This window comes from Leuresthes tenuis, unplaced genomic scaffold (assembly GCF_036924035.1).
Source record: "Leuresthes tenuis unplaced genomic scaffold, fLeuTen1.0.hap1 SCAF_4, whole genome shotgun sequence".
In the NCBI taxonomy this organism is placed as follows: Eukaryota; Metazoa; Chordata; class Actinopteri; order Atheriniformes; family Atherinopsidae; genus Leuresthes; species Leuresthes tenuis.
The window spans coordinates 16,045,732-16,060,311 of record NW_027325358.1 but is presented as its reverse complement, the minus strand read 5'-3'; the positions used below and the strand labels follow the sequence as shown (position 1 = coordinate 16,060,311).

At 42.0% G+C, this 14,580-nt stretch overlaps 1 protein-coding gene across 5 annotated transcripts; it reads left to right on the top strand.

Annotated features, from left to right (window-relative positions):
• The first annotated feature begins 661 nt into the window (after window positions 1-661).
• Window positions 662-14,274, top strand: arfip1 (ADP-ribosylation factor interacting protein 1 (arfaptin 1)). 5 transcript variants are annotated; one of them, XM_072384799.1, is made up of 10 exons: window positions 662-926; window positions 2,102-2,451; window positions 6,154-6,255; window positions 7,013-7,121; window positions 7,706-7,807; window positions 9,605-9,696; window positions 10,051-10,272; window positions 11,564-11,721; window positions 12,016-12,190; window positions 12,294-14,274. In XM_072384799.1, exons 2-10 carry the CDS (start codon window positions 2,104-2,106, stop codon window positions 12,447-12,449), a joined length of 1,464 nt encoding a protein of 487 aa, XP_072240900.1. In that variant the 5' UTR covers window positions 662-926; window positions 2,102-2,103; the 3' UTR covers window positions 12,450-14,274. The 5 variants fall into 5 exon arrangements, with proteins under 5 accessions (XP_072240900.1, XP_072240899.1, XP_072240903.1 ...); XM_072384798.1 differs by having other exon boundaries at window positions 662-930; XM_072384800.1 differs by lacking the exon at window positions 662-926 and adding an exon at window positions 994-1,394.
• Window positions 14,275-14,580: the final 306 nt, after the last annotated feature.

Below are 14,580 nucleotides of genomic sequence, written 5' to 3'. Positions count from 1 at the left end.
AGTTAGAAGCTAAAACGGTGATCGGCTGACAAATGAAAACAATGACACCATGAAATTAGGGCAAAATAAAAGTAAGGATATTCTAAGAAATATTCCATTCATTAGCTGCCGATGTTGGTGTGAGGTACAAATAGGAATAGATTAAAGGGACACAGCAGAATAGGACTGTTCATAGTGGTCCAAACAGCCATGAGGAGAGAAAAGTATCATTGATGTTCCTCTGAAAATGTCATATGACAAGTGCCACCCTTTCTACTTTTACAATATTTTTAGTTTAATTAAAAAATAAATCTTTTATGAGATTTTAGTGAACAACAAGAAGTACTTGTCTGAAGGACTTCATGATTGGCTTTGTGTGATGGCCACCCCAACCACCCTTTGACTCCACCCTTGTACATTTGTGATGTTGCAGGTAGTTCTTAATGGATTAATTTAGTACTTAATACTAAGTTAGACTTTTGAGAACTAACTGAATTTAGTCTTGCTCCCCCTCCTCCTCCCTACTTAAGGGTAAAAACATTCAATTTCTTTAGGCCACACTTCAGATCAGCAGGTTGTGGTAATGTATCTGAAAGCTGTTTGTTAACTGCAAATACAAATTGGAAAAAATAAGCCATACTGCAATGAGCTCCGCTAACAGCAGGGGGAGCTCGCACACAGCAAACAAAGTAGTCCGCATCAAATCATCAGTCGTGGGCCATTGTAGACATCGGACCAGTCTTTCCGGGGTCCAAACATCCTGTTTGGCGTGCTGGTGGAGCGTTACGGGCATCTGACGACTGATTGGAAGTAAATCTATGCAGCGTTTGTCCTAACAGCAGCAGCAGCACCCCTTCAGATAACGTGTAGTGTCTCCCAGCACCGAGGATTTCAGTGAACTACTGCAACGGCTAACGTCACAGCTAAGTAGTTAGCCGCATCCGCAGGCAGGTAATCTTCCCAACTTTTGACTGTCGTCATTCCTTTCGGCTCTGGATCGCCAATCCAGCGAAATAGCCTCACGACTTTTTTTTTTACGAGTTGAAATGCTTTTTGTCGAAGTTCGTTGTCGACGTTGTCAGATGTTGCAGTTTACGTCAAAGGTTCTGGAGGCGTTAATTCAAACTAGTGGGCAGCTGCGTGCTGACTAACCCTAAAAGAACTGATCTATGTCTCCGTGCAGGATGTGTTAAAGTCCACTCAACGTCAACGATGTAGTCAACGCCATGTGACAACGTGTGTAGTTTTAAAGAATACTGTTTAAAAATAAATCTCTTTTGGGAGCCGTCGTGAGTCACGTGACCGTACTGCAACAGGTAATACACCCAACATTGCCAAACGTCAAAAGTGTGTTCCGGGGTGTGAGGCTGAATACAGGAAAAAGAGCAGCCGCTCCGACAAGCACTGGCAACTGGGTAAATGTCTGTGTAATATAATACAAAAAAAAACAACCCCACACCTTAGACTCTAACCGTGAGATAAACGGGCCACGTTTCCCGCTGATGATCGAAAACATCGATAAGCAATTTTTTGCCATTTAATTATGAGAGCAAACTAGACATTGCCCTTATAAAACTATCTATTACACGAGTAAAAAGTATTAGTAGTTAATTTGAGGCATGTTGCGGCCCGGTGGCAGCTGGGATATCCCCATGGCCCCACTGCGATCCTGAACAAGATGAAGCGTCTATAGAAAGTGAATGAATGACTCACATTGGAGCAAAGTGTTAAGAGGCAGCACATTCAGAAGCATTTGGAGTGCTTTACACAGCGATGAAGACCTGTGTTGGGGTGTGTGTGTGTATATATATATATATATATATATATATATACACACACATACATTCATACATGGACAATTAGTTGGAAAAAGAGATACTAAACTCTTGAACTTCGATTGAGGTGTGATTTCTGTGAAGGCAACAGCAGGTGATTCACATCTTATTATTTTTACGTGTGTCTTGAAATAAAGTTACAAGAAGTAGAATTCAATCTCTTTTTTTTTTTTCCATTCAAGTTTCTCAAAAAACTTTGAGAAAAATCTATGACCTCAACGCATGAAGGTAAGCTGCCAGCCAGCTCTGTCGGACCTTTTCACACCCGCCTGTCTGTCTGCTTTCAGGTATGTCTGAAGTTAGTCTTGAGGTTGAGTCGGAGAAGGCCTCGGCCGATGACCCTCAGATGGATTGTGAGGAGGCTGACGAAGCTGGGGGCAGTTTGAGTGAGGATCAGAGACAGGCGAGCGTAGACGGTAGCGATGGAGGAGAGGACAGAGCCGGTGTGCTGTACGATATTGATATTAACAGTGATGGAGAAAATGCAGAATCCAGTGGTAAGGACGTTCGGGAGGAGGATGGGGGCACTAAGAGTGCGTTGCCTAGAAGTGTAGACAGTGGAGGACGTGAGGCGAAACGCCACGCTGAGACGACCGTAACGCCAGAGGAAAGTGGAGATTCTCGCTCTGAAACAAAGGTGATATTTAACTTCACTTGGAACAATCCACCTGCTCTGGCACTTCCTAGCTGCGCTCTCGCTTGTTTTGCTTTTCTGATTTTTCTGTGGTGGCGGCGTTTTCTTTCCTATTTAATTTACTGAATCGTTCAAATTTCATCGTATCCATATTTTATTTTTTTTTACTTAAGCCTGAGTTGTAGAGTAATGTGACTTTTCCCTCTTACAGCTTACAGAAAGCTTACAGAAAACTAGCTGATGCTTCTGGTGCGCTGGGTGGTTCTTACTGATTGGCCCATGTTGTTTCTCTCTGACATGCTCTAAGCATTTCCACAGCGATGATCAAGGCTCCATGAATTTCCTGGCTTTTCTGGCTTTTTTTTTTGCAGAATAATTGCTGTCAAACATGTATCTGTGTTGTTTATTACCATGTGACATGAGTGCATTCGATTGCTTTTTAGTTGACATGTCTGCTGTCAGTAAGTATTCTGTCCTCTACATGTGCGAATGATATGAAAGTGATCCAGTTTTGTCCTGTTTGTAAGTGGAGTGGGCATACAGCTCTTGAATTCTACACGTGTCAGTCACATGGTCGGGTAAGTGGCAGCTTTGACTGCACATTTCCCAAGTTTCTATGTGGGACTACAAGTTTGTGGAACGTGTGACTCCTCAGACTGTTGACTTCCACTCTGTTTCAGGCACACTGCCAGCATTGAACGCTGCATCCCAAGACTTCAAATTGCAGTCATCATCATTCACTTTTTTCATTTGTAAACGTAAATGCTGCAAAGTTGCTGCAGACAATTTACTTTTTTTTTTTTTTCCCCTTCATGCCAAGTTTTTACCCGTTTTTTTTTTTGTTTATTTGGGGGGGGGGTGTTCAGCTTGAGAGGCAATCCTCGAATGCTTCCTTATTGCTGCCGCATCAAACTGAACAGTGAGCTTATTGTTGTTTTCCTTTTCTCCCTTTCCAACTGTAGGAACGGTATAACATGTTCCTTACTGTGCCTGATTAATTTCCAGCCAGTGAACTATTGTGAGTGCTTCTGTGCTTTTCCACTGTATAAGAAGAAGCTGTCCTGCAGATCGTCGGTGCGATCGATTTGGCTCCAAGACCCCATTATTGTCCGTAAATCCCCGGCTTAATTAGTCCCATCCCCATCACGTCTCGACTCTTGCATCGGTCACTTCAGTTAAAAAGAAAAGAGTACACAAATGTTTTTTTATTTTATTTATTTTTTAAAGTTCTACTCTGTGTTTTCTGCGGTTTTCAGACCCCGCCCCCTGTTAAACCTGATGTCCCAGTTAACCATCAGCCAGTCTTATCTGCAGCAGGTCCTTAGACAGGCGGAGCCGTACATATCTGTGATGCCTGCTTGCATGCTGGTGTCCTGTGGCCTTTAACTATTCATGACTCAACAGTCAAAGGAAAGTCTTTGCTGCAGGTGCAGACTTGAAATCCTTTTGCCTTTGGTGCTCTGAATATGTCATAATCTGGCTCATATTCGTATAGTTGATGAGTTTTTAGCCAGAAGGAGAAATCTTCTGATCTTGTACCCTGCTTGTCTGCGCAGCCTTACAGACCAACTTGTTGACATCAGGCACTCCTTTAAGACACAGAGTTGAATCCTCTTTAAGCACCACGGCACAAAATGTAAAAGACGTTGACTAAAACTGTGGCTGAACTTGCTTTGCTGTTCGTTGTGCTCGTGTAAAAGTTAAAGCTAAAACATTGAAAAAAGCAGACCCAACGTATGAATTCAGTGCAGAAGTCAAAACCCATCTTATTACTATGATTTTAATCTTTCTTTTTCTTTCTTTTTGTCAAAACTGGGTGTGTCCATAGGTTTTTGGAGATATGTTTTGCCGTTCTTTAGAGGCAATTTCTCTTAACTGCTCATTCTTGGTGGGAGGGGGGGTTGTTGGTTTGGTTTTTCCTCTCATTTAGTCTTGGAAATACCCCAGAACAGGTTTGCTGTTGTTTAAGATAGGTGACATACCCGGCCAGATCCTCTTGTCCACATTCTTTCTGCTTCAGCAACATGATTGTTCGTTGGATAGTCGTGCTGAAACATTTCTCCCCAGCTTAGCTTTCGAGTATTTCCATGTGTCCACTTTATGCAAACGTGCATACCAAAATGCTGGACCCCATGTGATTTGTTCTTTTTGCGTGGTCTGCGAAAAAGTAAAGAGGGTTTATGCTGGAGAGGAAGCTGGACACTGTCCGTACACGTTAGTTTTGTGCAGTGCCTTTCAAGCTGTCTGTGTCACAGAAAGCTGATGTCCCGTATCCTCTTTATTCAATAAGACTGGAAACAGATTTTAAAGTTTCTCCTGCAGTGCTTGTCCACGTGGAGCCCTGACCCTCCCATCCTGACCCTCCCATCCAAACGAGCACGGGTCGTAAATAAATGGGACCGTTTTAACTTTACATTTGTGGGTAATTTGACATTATTTTTAGGGTCGCATACCATTTCTTTTTACAAGCAGTTGCCCCCCACGTAAAGATTAATGACCCTGGTGGTCAATAAAGATGTAAGTGATAAATGATAGAGGTAAACGTGCTTCCTTTTTACCCTAGTTTAATGTATGTTTATTATTTGATTGTAAGAATTAAACCGACTATTGTGCACTCGCAGTGAAACCACTCGGACAGAAAACAAGACCAGGATCCTGTTACTTAGCGATCTGGTTGCCATTTTCATTATTTAGACAGTGGTCAGAGTCCTTGGGTGACACATCTTATTCAGAAATACACATTCAGATTGACTGATTCTTAAAACATGATTGTATATGATATAATATTGAATGATAGCATTTTTTTTTGGTTTGTTTTTGCTAAAGCTTCCTCATGAAGCCTCATGAAGCAGAGCGTCGTTAGGTCAGTGTCCCAGTTTCCAAGTCCACAGTGATTAGGCCATAAAACTGCACAGGAACTAACCCAGCTCTATCTTCGTCCTCCGGCTCCGGTGAGCCAATTTATCACAGCCTACGTAGTAAAACATATGCCGCGACAAAGTGTTTCCACACCATATCTCATTCCGAGCCAGCTTGTAAGTGTTGAGCTAAACTGTTTGAATGCAACACTTCACCATAACGGAGCAGTGATTTGCATGATGTAGAAAGTTTCAACAGCCAACACGTTTTAAACTTCTACTGCATATTTAAGCACGATGTGTGCTGCACTCCACTAAACCAATCATTAGCATATGTAAATAGTCATTTGAGTCATTATATTGTCGACACATTTCATTCCCCTGTGTTTGACAGTCAGCAGGAAGGTATGTCGTAAACGATGAAAGTGTTGAAAATTGATGTGAGCTGTCGTTGCACAAGACATTCATATCATTGCTAACGTTGAAATCCTTTAATCTGACGGTCTCGTAGCTGTCCTTTCTGTCTCCAAAGTCATTTAAAGAAGCATTAGCAGGAGAGGAGTTGACCTTTTTTGCTGTAATTTACTTTTTGGATGACCCCAGTGACATAACAACTGATAGATGTAACAGCATGTTATAGTGAGGCAAATCTGTCTTGTCCTCAGACTATGTCTGTGTTTTTATGCCTGATTTAGACATTTAACATCATTTTCAGGGCCGTGGCCCATATTTCTCTCAGTGTCAGTGTCCACAAGATGGCGGCCCACGCCTGTCGTCTCCCAAGAGAGCTTCCTGACTTCTTTGTCCTTAAGCAATAACCGCTTCATATCACCGCTCCTCGTTGCAGGAGAGCACAATGGCTGAAGAGTCCCAGAGGAGCTCAGCTGCCGAGATCCCAGTGACCAGCAATGGAGACCTGGAACAGAGCCCTGAGACAGTGTTCCAGAGGGTAAGAGCTCCATCAGAGGCTTTTTAGAACAGCTCTTTGGCCCCATTTCATTGGCCCTGCTGCTTAGCCCGACCTCTCCGGTTTGCATAAGTAAGACATCCCTTTTCTTTAGGGGATCAAAGAGTAGTGATCATTTAGTCCCAAAAGAAGAGAGCCTCTGCAAAAGGCACAAGGACAGGAAGTGGGATTGGGCCTATAAGTGTCTTATCTAGAGTTAGAATATGTTAGTTTTCTGCACTGCTCCCCCCCAATCCTTTCATTGTAGGATGACATATTTCTTATGATACATTTGCCTTTTATCGATCAAGCAAAAAAGCTTCTATTGAAGTGAATCGGCATTTAATCTTTGGCTGATTATGGGGAAACGCACGGCTGTAGCCGACAGTGATTCTCATCTATTTATTTTTTTTAGTTTACCGAATGTGAACAGAGAGTTTTGTCTCTTTATTTTCAACTTCCTTTATTCTGAACAGAACACACCTGTCGTAATATTTGGTACAGCAAAACATGAAGTCTGGGGAGGGGGGGTTAAAATAATTAATTCAGGCTTTAATTGTGATTTTTTGTTCTTGTAGTAACAGGTTAGTAATTTTTCGAGTTTCAGCAAAATTAAAAGTTGGTCTAAAACTATTTTTGTGTATTCGAGCATCTTACTTTTACACAGTAAAAGTGAACATCTCCGTTTCCCGTTTGTCGGGTTCTTCATTTAACTGTGCTTTGATATTCTTATTCTTATTCTCTGGATCATTTTCAATAGGACTCCCACCCCGGTACCCCAGGTCCGCTGAACCTTTCAGAGTCTTGTGTCAACTCCAGCAACTCTGCTCCGACAGTAGAGGGCGTCGTCGAATCGGGACCATACAAAGGTGGGCGATCCTCTTCCCCTTTTATTTGTGTGCACACCGTTTCCTCACCATCGAGTTTCAACAGCTCACCAGAGTCTTATTGGGCTTTTTCAGCTTTCTACATGATGTGATTTTTGCTCCAGCGTTGCGTGTTCGCAAACTGCTTCTCTCTGCAATGCGTTTCCAGCGCTCCACTTTTGGTTGTTAATCTCTGTGAGAAATGAAAAGGTAGAAATTTGAATTTGTAAAGGTGGCCATCCCATTGAATTTAATGAGTTTGCTCTGATCTCTTGGTCGTAACGCTCCTTTCCTTTTCATCATTGTGTTCTTGTTACAGATGCAAATAAAAAAAACCTCCCTATAGAGCAGGGAGCTGTTGTATCATGTTAACCTCGGTGTTGCCATGGCTATTTTCCATGTTATTCTCACTGGTTGAGGAAGGCCTTTGTTCATTAGCACACTCGACCTGCAGCATTAGAAGAGCTACTGTAATAAAGGGGGGGAAAAAAGCACTTGAAATCAACATAAATGGGAAAATTCTCCTTATACTTGTTTGGCAGGAGGGTAGGATGCTCTAATCAATCCTAACTGTGAATATCCCTCAGGGTCAGCAAGCCTGCCCGCGTCTCCTGTGTCACCTGTAGCTCCCGGCTCAGCCGTTGCTACCCGCCTGGCGCGCTCCTTCAGCGATTGTCAGGCTGAGAAAGGTACCCGGGGCAATGGTGTATCAATCAGACGGCCTTTTGTGCACACAATTAATGGAAATTGTACCTTTCTTGGGTTTTCACGTGTTGCTGACCTGCTCTTGCTCCCACGGGCTGTGCCTCATTCAGAATCCAACCTCCCTTCTCCCTTTTAGTTGGTGGGCTCTCCAGACCTTTCCTTCTGTCAAATGTGAGCAAACTCGAGCACTTTGGTGCTTTGTTGATCATTTACTTGTCATTAATGGTCGTCGTCCTGGGATGCAGATAACAAGGTTGCTTGACACGTTTGCTTGGCTTGGAAATAATAAAAACGGCTTTCATGATTTTAACGTGGTGTCTTTTCCTGCTTGCAACCTTTTATCCCATCAAGTTACCTGTAGACTCTCAATGGAGCCTTGAAACTGTCAATGTAGGAAAAGCTCATCAGACAAGAGAGCGATATGTGAATAAATCATGTTATTTGTTATTTATATGAAAGAGACATTTTATGCTTCGACCTATGAGCTCTTAATGATAAGAATAATCAACCACCAGTTGTTAATTTCAGTGTTTCAGCTAAATTGATCGAACTACCGTGCAGCACCGGCAAGTGGTGCATCTAACAATAATAGAAAATTACATAACTAACTTCTGATATGACAATCAACAGTAGTTCATTATTTGTACACCGGGTCATTACTGAGAGACATTATTGATCATTTTGAGTGTTTTTGGTCATTTGCTAAATGCAAGTCTAGTACTTTGCTGTGTCTTCAGTAACAAAATGTCATTCTAGTTGTGAGGAATAAGTCTAAATGTTTCGTTTTAAACACTGTTTACATGTGGGCCTCACAGTGTTAGTCGGGCTGCGGCAGCAGCTCTGCAGGGCGAACAGAGGCGAGGGAAGAAAGTTTGACAGCACTCCTCTTTGGAAAGTATCCACGGTTGGACCAGCACATTTGCTGCATTTAATGGTAGCATGTGGATAAATTTGACAACATTGAGGAGAAATTGTAAGGGGGGATATAAATGACGTCTGATGTTCTTTACAAAAATATCAGTATGGATTTAAAAGGTCAACTTTACCCTCCAGCCCTAGTAGATTTCACCTGCTACCCGCTCACTCACCGCTATGAGCTTCATACTTCAGTTCAGCTCATCGCTGCCAACTGTGAAGATTTTTTTGGGGGGAAAAAATTATTTATTTATTTATTTTTAGCACATTTTTAGATCAGTTCCATACAAACCCACATTTTGAGCATTCCCTGTTTATTGCATCTGAATATCCGGCGAAGAAAAACTGACATTTAGGACCCCGTGTGCAGCAGGAAGTCGGTGTGTTTGGGTCTGAGCCGGTTGGCAGCTGGCTACAGAGAGTAAATCACGAGAATAAAGCCACGTGTGTCTCAGACTCTGGTGATATTTCCTGTACAGTGGTGACAACTATCTGTCTTTTCCACATCGCCGCAGCCTTTTCCTGCTTATTGCTATTTGCCATAAAATAAAAAGTATCAATTGTTGCTGCTTCATTACAAACATTGTTGTTTTTTTAACTTGTCTGCTTACTTTTTCTACATTTTGAGTTCCTCTCAGCATTTTCCCCTCATTATTGAAAGGTTTCGTGTTCTTTTTGGTGCGATTCCTCTGAATGTCTTAGATTCAGTGTTTGATCCGCATCGTGTTGACGAGACAATCTCATGTTCTAATAACCGCTTTCAAATCTTTCCTGCAGAATTGCACCGTCAGAACTTTTCACCACATTTTCTTTGCCTTTTAATCGAATTCAGTCACTCACTGAGAAAATGACTTTTAATTGTCCAGGCAGCGGAGCGGTGGTCCTCTCAGATGACTTAAAGAACCCAGCCATGGAAAAACTGGACCTAGTGAGAAAGTGGAGCATCAACACATATAAAGTAAACCTCAATGTCCTTGATTTGCTTTTGTGTCCCTCGTCTACCTCTCCTCCTCTCTCAGCTTTAATTTCTCTCAGCTAATTAAGATGTTGGCACAGAAGTGAAACTGGCAGCTGCAAATGATTGGTATTCTCATTCTTGCTTTAAGCTTTTTCTTTAGGCACCTCTCTGCCCCCCCATCAGATTGTCTCTTTTCACGTTTTCTCTTGTTTTGTTTTTTTTTGTTTTTTCTTCTTTCTTCCTGACTGTCCACAGTAAAAAAAAAACTCCCAGCAGACACTGTTAGTATTTTCTGGTTAACTTAAACTCTTCTCAGTGTTGTGCATGTGCTGATGAGCACGCTGTCCTCTGCAGTGTACCAGGCAGATCCTGTCTGAGAAGCTGGGCCGGGGCTCGAAGACGGTGGACCTGGAGCTGGAGGCGCAGATCGAGTTGCTCCGCGACAACAAAAGAAAGTACCAGAACGTGATCAAGCTGGCTCAGACGCTGGCCAGTCAGCTGTCCCAGATAATGCAGACGCAGAGGCAGCTGGGCGACGCCTTCGCCGACCTCAGCCTCAAGTCACCAGAGCTCCATGTGAGTCGATAGATTTGGGCGCGCTTAAGTCAAACAGGCTGGAGGTGACGTGGTGCAAGGAGAATACGGTGTATTCCTGTTCATTGTTGTTTTTGGTCTCACAACTCTTTCATCTGTCAAAGCAGGAGCCACGGTGGACGCTCACGATCATTGGCGTTTACCTTTGATAGTAAGATTACGCATAAACTACCAAGCCAAATTTAAGGAAACTTATCAGAGAGTTGGTGCTCACGGGAAGAAGGAACCGATTACAATTTGATGAATTTTTGGGTTAAAATTTTAAAAATGTTGAGGCACAACATTGGCCTTCGTGGAGGAATGCATCAGTCATGTGTGAATTACACCCCTTCTGCATTTCTGTCGCATTTTGAGGCAACGCTCTGTCTTACAGAGTAACATGTGCGTCACTTTCAACTCGACATGAGGTGCGAACGGCTGCAGTCACATTAACAGACACGTTCGTTTTACATCTGCTCGGCCGTTCAGAGGAATCCGACAGTTGCCTTATTGAATGATAAACGGCACCGTCCATACATTTCTCCTCCGTGGTTTCCCTCCAGATCATTAGCTGCAGCACCGAGTCATCTTCTCTCAGCATCTAAGGAACATGAGCAGGACTGTTTGAGGTTTAGATCCTCACCAGCAAAGAGCTTCAATGTTAAACAGAACTGATATTTTCAGCTGTTACCATGTTTCATGTTATTTTGGCCATATGACATGTTAAATTGTTACTCATGGTAAAAACATGGTATTTCACTTTTATGTGCCATCCAGTGTTGCCAAAAAAGACAAATACTGAATGCCAACTGTGGCTCTTTTCGTCACTTTCTGAAGCGTGCGCAGCCGTGAGGGGAAAATGACTGACTTTATGTCATGGCTTTATCAGGTTGATGAAGCGATGTTTTGTATCTAATGTTTGAAAAGAGCTTGAATGAAGCGTCGGGTCACCGTGTGCAGAATTTAATTACTTAAAAGGCTGGAAGTGGTGATTCACGGTCAGTGTTTGAGATTCTCCTCCTTATGAGTTCTCCCAGCGAGTCACAGGATTTCAGGATTTTAATACGAAAATGCATATTTGATTTGTTTTTCAAATGAGTGAATAAACACGTCACGCTGCTAAATTAAAGAATGGAATTCTTTCGTAGGCCCCTGTTTTGACTGCTTTAACTAGAGGGCATACAAGTTGTTTTTCTATTGGTATTCTTAAATTGAACTTTTCTGAGCGTATTAGCAAAGTTCACAGCTTTTAGGTCTGATGAGAGCTCCGCGTGTCCTTCATTATTTCCTTTAGGAGGAGTTTGGATACAACGCAGACACCCAGAAGCTTTTGTCCAAAAATGGAGAGACGCTGCTCGCTGCCATCAACTTCTTCATCTCAAGCGTGAACACACTTGTGGACAAAACCATCGAGGATACCATGATTAACATCAAACAGTACGAAATTGCCAGGTAATGTGGCATCAAGCTTTATTTGGCTACAAAATGCCAGGCTCCACAGACGCTCTTCACCTTTGTGTCAGAGGTGAAGGTCAGAATGTATTTTATAGTGGCAGCAACTGTGTTTATGCATGTGTTAGTTAACCGTTTTCTTTCATTTTTGTTTCTGTTCATGGCTCTGTTCTCAAAGTCCAATATTTCCTGCCTCTTATCTTCAGCCTTTTGGACGTGATATAGCTGTAAGCTGATTATTTATTTATTTATTTTCTATATAAATATATATACACACATTTTTCATATTCCTAGGGTCGAGTACGATGCATACCGTACTGATTTGGAGGAGCTGAATCTGGGGCCACGTGATGGCAACACCATGCCTCGGATTGAGCAGTCGCAGCAGCAGTTCCAGGTGTACCGAGAGAAGTACGAGAGGATGCGAAACGACTTGTTGGTGAAGCTGAAGTTCCTGGAGGAGAACAAGGTTGGCTCGCTGCTCAATCTGCTCTGCATATCACTGATAACGTCTCAGCTTTTAATTAAATTTGTTCATCACCTTTTCTTTTTTTTTTGTTGGGCTCCCACAGGTGAAGGTGTTGCATAACCAGCTCATCTTGTTCCACAACGCCATCGCTGCCTACTATGCTGGAAACCAGGAGCAGCTGGAACAGACGCTCAAGCAGTTCCACATCAAGTTGAAAATGCCAGGTGGGGACAGTCCCTCTTGGCTGGAAGAGCACTAAACACTCCTTTTCGAGACATTGTCAGCTCAGTTTGACACGAAACGTCAGACGCTACAGAAACTACAGGAACCTTGCTTCCCCCTTTCATTGTACTGTCACTGCTTTTCAAACTATCAAAACTGTAAATCTTCTAACAAAATTCGCAGAAAAAAAAAAAAGAGAGAGAACAGAACTTCCACATTCCTTTTGATCTTTCCTGTTGAATCCTTTCAAATCATACGAAATGCACTTTTCTACTGTTTGACAGATCTTTTGAATGGGAGGTGCTGCAGTAATAACATCTTGAAACTCTAAATGGCCTTTTGTACTCCAGCGTATGAATGTTGCGCCCCAGCACAGCAGACATGTTGGCTTTGTAAGGGCAGCTACGAGATCAAAACGCCTGCCGTTTTAATCACAATCTTTACATTACTCCCACCAGCTGACCGAGACTGGGATGAGTGCTTTACTTAAGTCTAATCAGGAGCTTTTTGCGATTTGCGATCTCTCAGAATCATACAAATTGGTCACTTTTACGATCAAACTCAGAATTAATTGGTAAGTTTGATACTTTGGGGGAATGCCCTTTGTTAAGTGAGATGATCTTTACTATTTTCATTGCTCAGTATAAGGTGACAACCAGGAAAACAGTGGTGAAGAGATAGGCCTTTTTTTGGCGGGGGGGAGGACACTAAACTCACTAATTCAAAACCAAAGCGTACTGTATCAGGTTGTGATTTTACTGAGGGTTAAGTGGCTTCGGGCAGTATCGGGCCATCGTCTTCCCTCTGATTGCTGACTTTTTTGCTGAGCTGCTGTAAACCGGCTTCTGGCTCAAACCTCGTGTTGAGCAGAAGGATACAAAAAAAGGGTTGCATATCCTCTCCTAACGTTTGCAAAACCAAAGCATTTCCCAAAAGTCTGAAACTCTTGTTTTTAGCTTGTATGCATTCAGGGCAAACAACTGAATGGGTAAAGGTGTGTAGATGCTCTTCAATAGCACAGAAAATGAAGGACCAGCCTTTTGTGACTATATGTGCCTTGTATTTGCTCCTCTCTTCCCCACCGCACACTCCCACTTACCTGTTTTCAGGGCCGACTCCTGATGGAAGAGAATGGACCAAACGATCACACACACACACACACACAACCCATCAACATTAGTACAAGTGGAGTCTGCATAACTTAAGATGCACCACAAAATGTTGGAAAAATAAAGTAACTCCATTAAATTCATAAGGAAAAATCCTTTTTGAATATATGCTGTTCTCAAAGATATTTATCCATATTGCACTTATGCACATTTATGCATTTGAGACTACAGAAACTTTCTAAGACCTGTACATGTACGGTGTAAACCAAATTCCATTTAACTTGACTAAATCTGTTTGGTTTTTGTTGTGAAGACCAGCATCCTTTATGCGGCTGCTAACAGTTTACTCCATTTGGCTGTATTAAAGTGTATTTTTTCAAAGAGGAATTCTATACGCTGGCATGAATGACCAGCTGTCATTTCCTCAATATGTGGATTTGTTATTTTCATATGGATTATATCTTATTATAGAGGTTTAAGAGTGTGAAACTTGGAAAACGTTTGATTATTTCCTTGAAAAAGATGGATGGATATGTGTGTGTGTATGTGTATATATGTATATGTGTGTATATATATATACATATACATGTGATCATTGCTTTTTGCTGAAGAAATACAGATTGATGTCATAGTACTGCCATGTACTAGTGAATCTCTACTTTTTCTAAGAATGAAACATTAACAAATGTTTTGTTAAAAGGATTCTGAATGTTGTGTCACCTATTTGGAGAAATAAAACTTTCTCTTTCTGTAGCTGTGTCCAGTTGTTTCTGTTTTTAACAAAGGTTTATGACAGCAGCCTGTATGAAACGTCTCTAGATGGGCCAACAAAAATCAATAATGAAGCAACTTAAAGCCAGTTTGGATTGTTGGTACAGGAAACGGAGTCAGGATAATATCCCAGACTGCTTGTGACATGTCTTTTGAGAACTTACAATGTTTTTTTTGTTTGTTTTTTTAAGCAACTTGCCATCCTTTCCATCCTGTGTTTTGTCGACTTGCTCTTCTTCCAACAGATGACCCATTATAGGCTGTTGACACATGGATTCAAACTGTTTG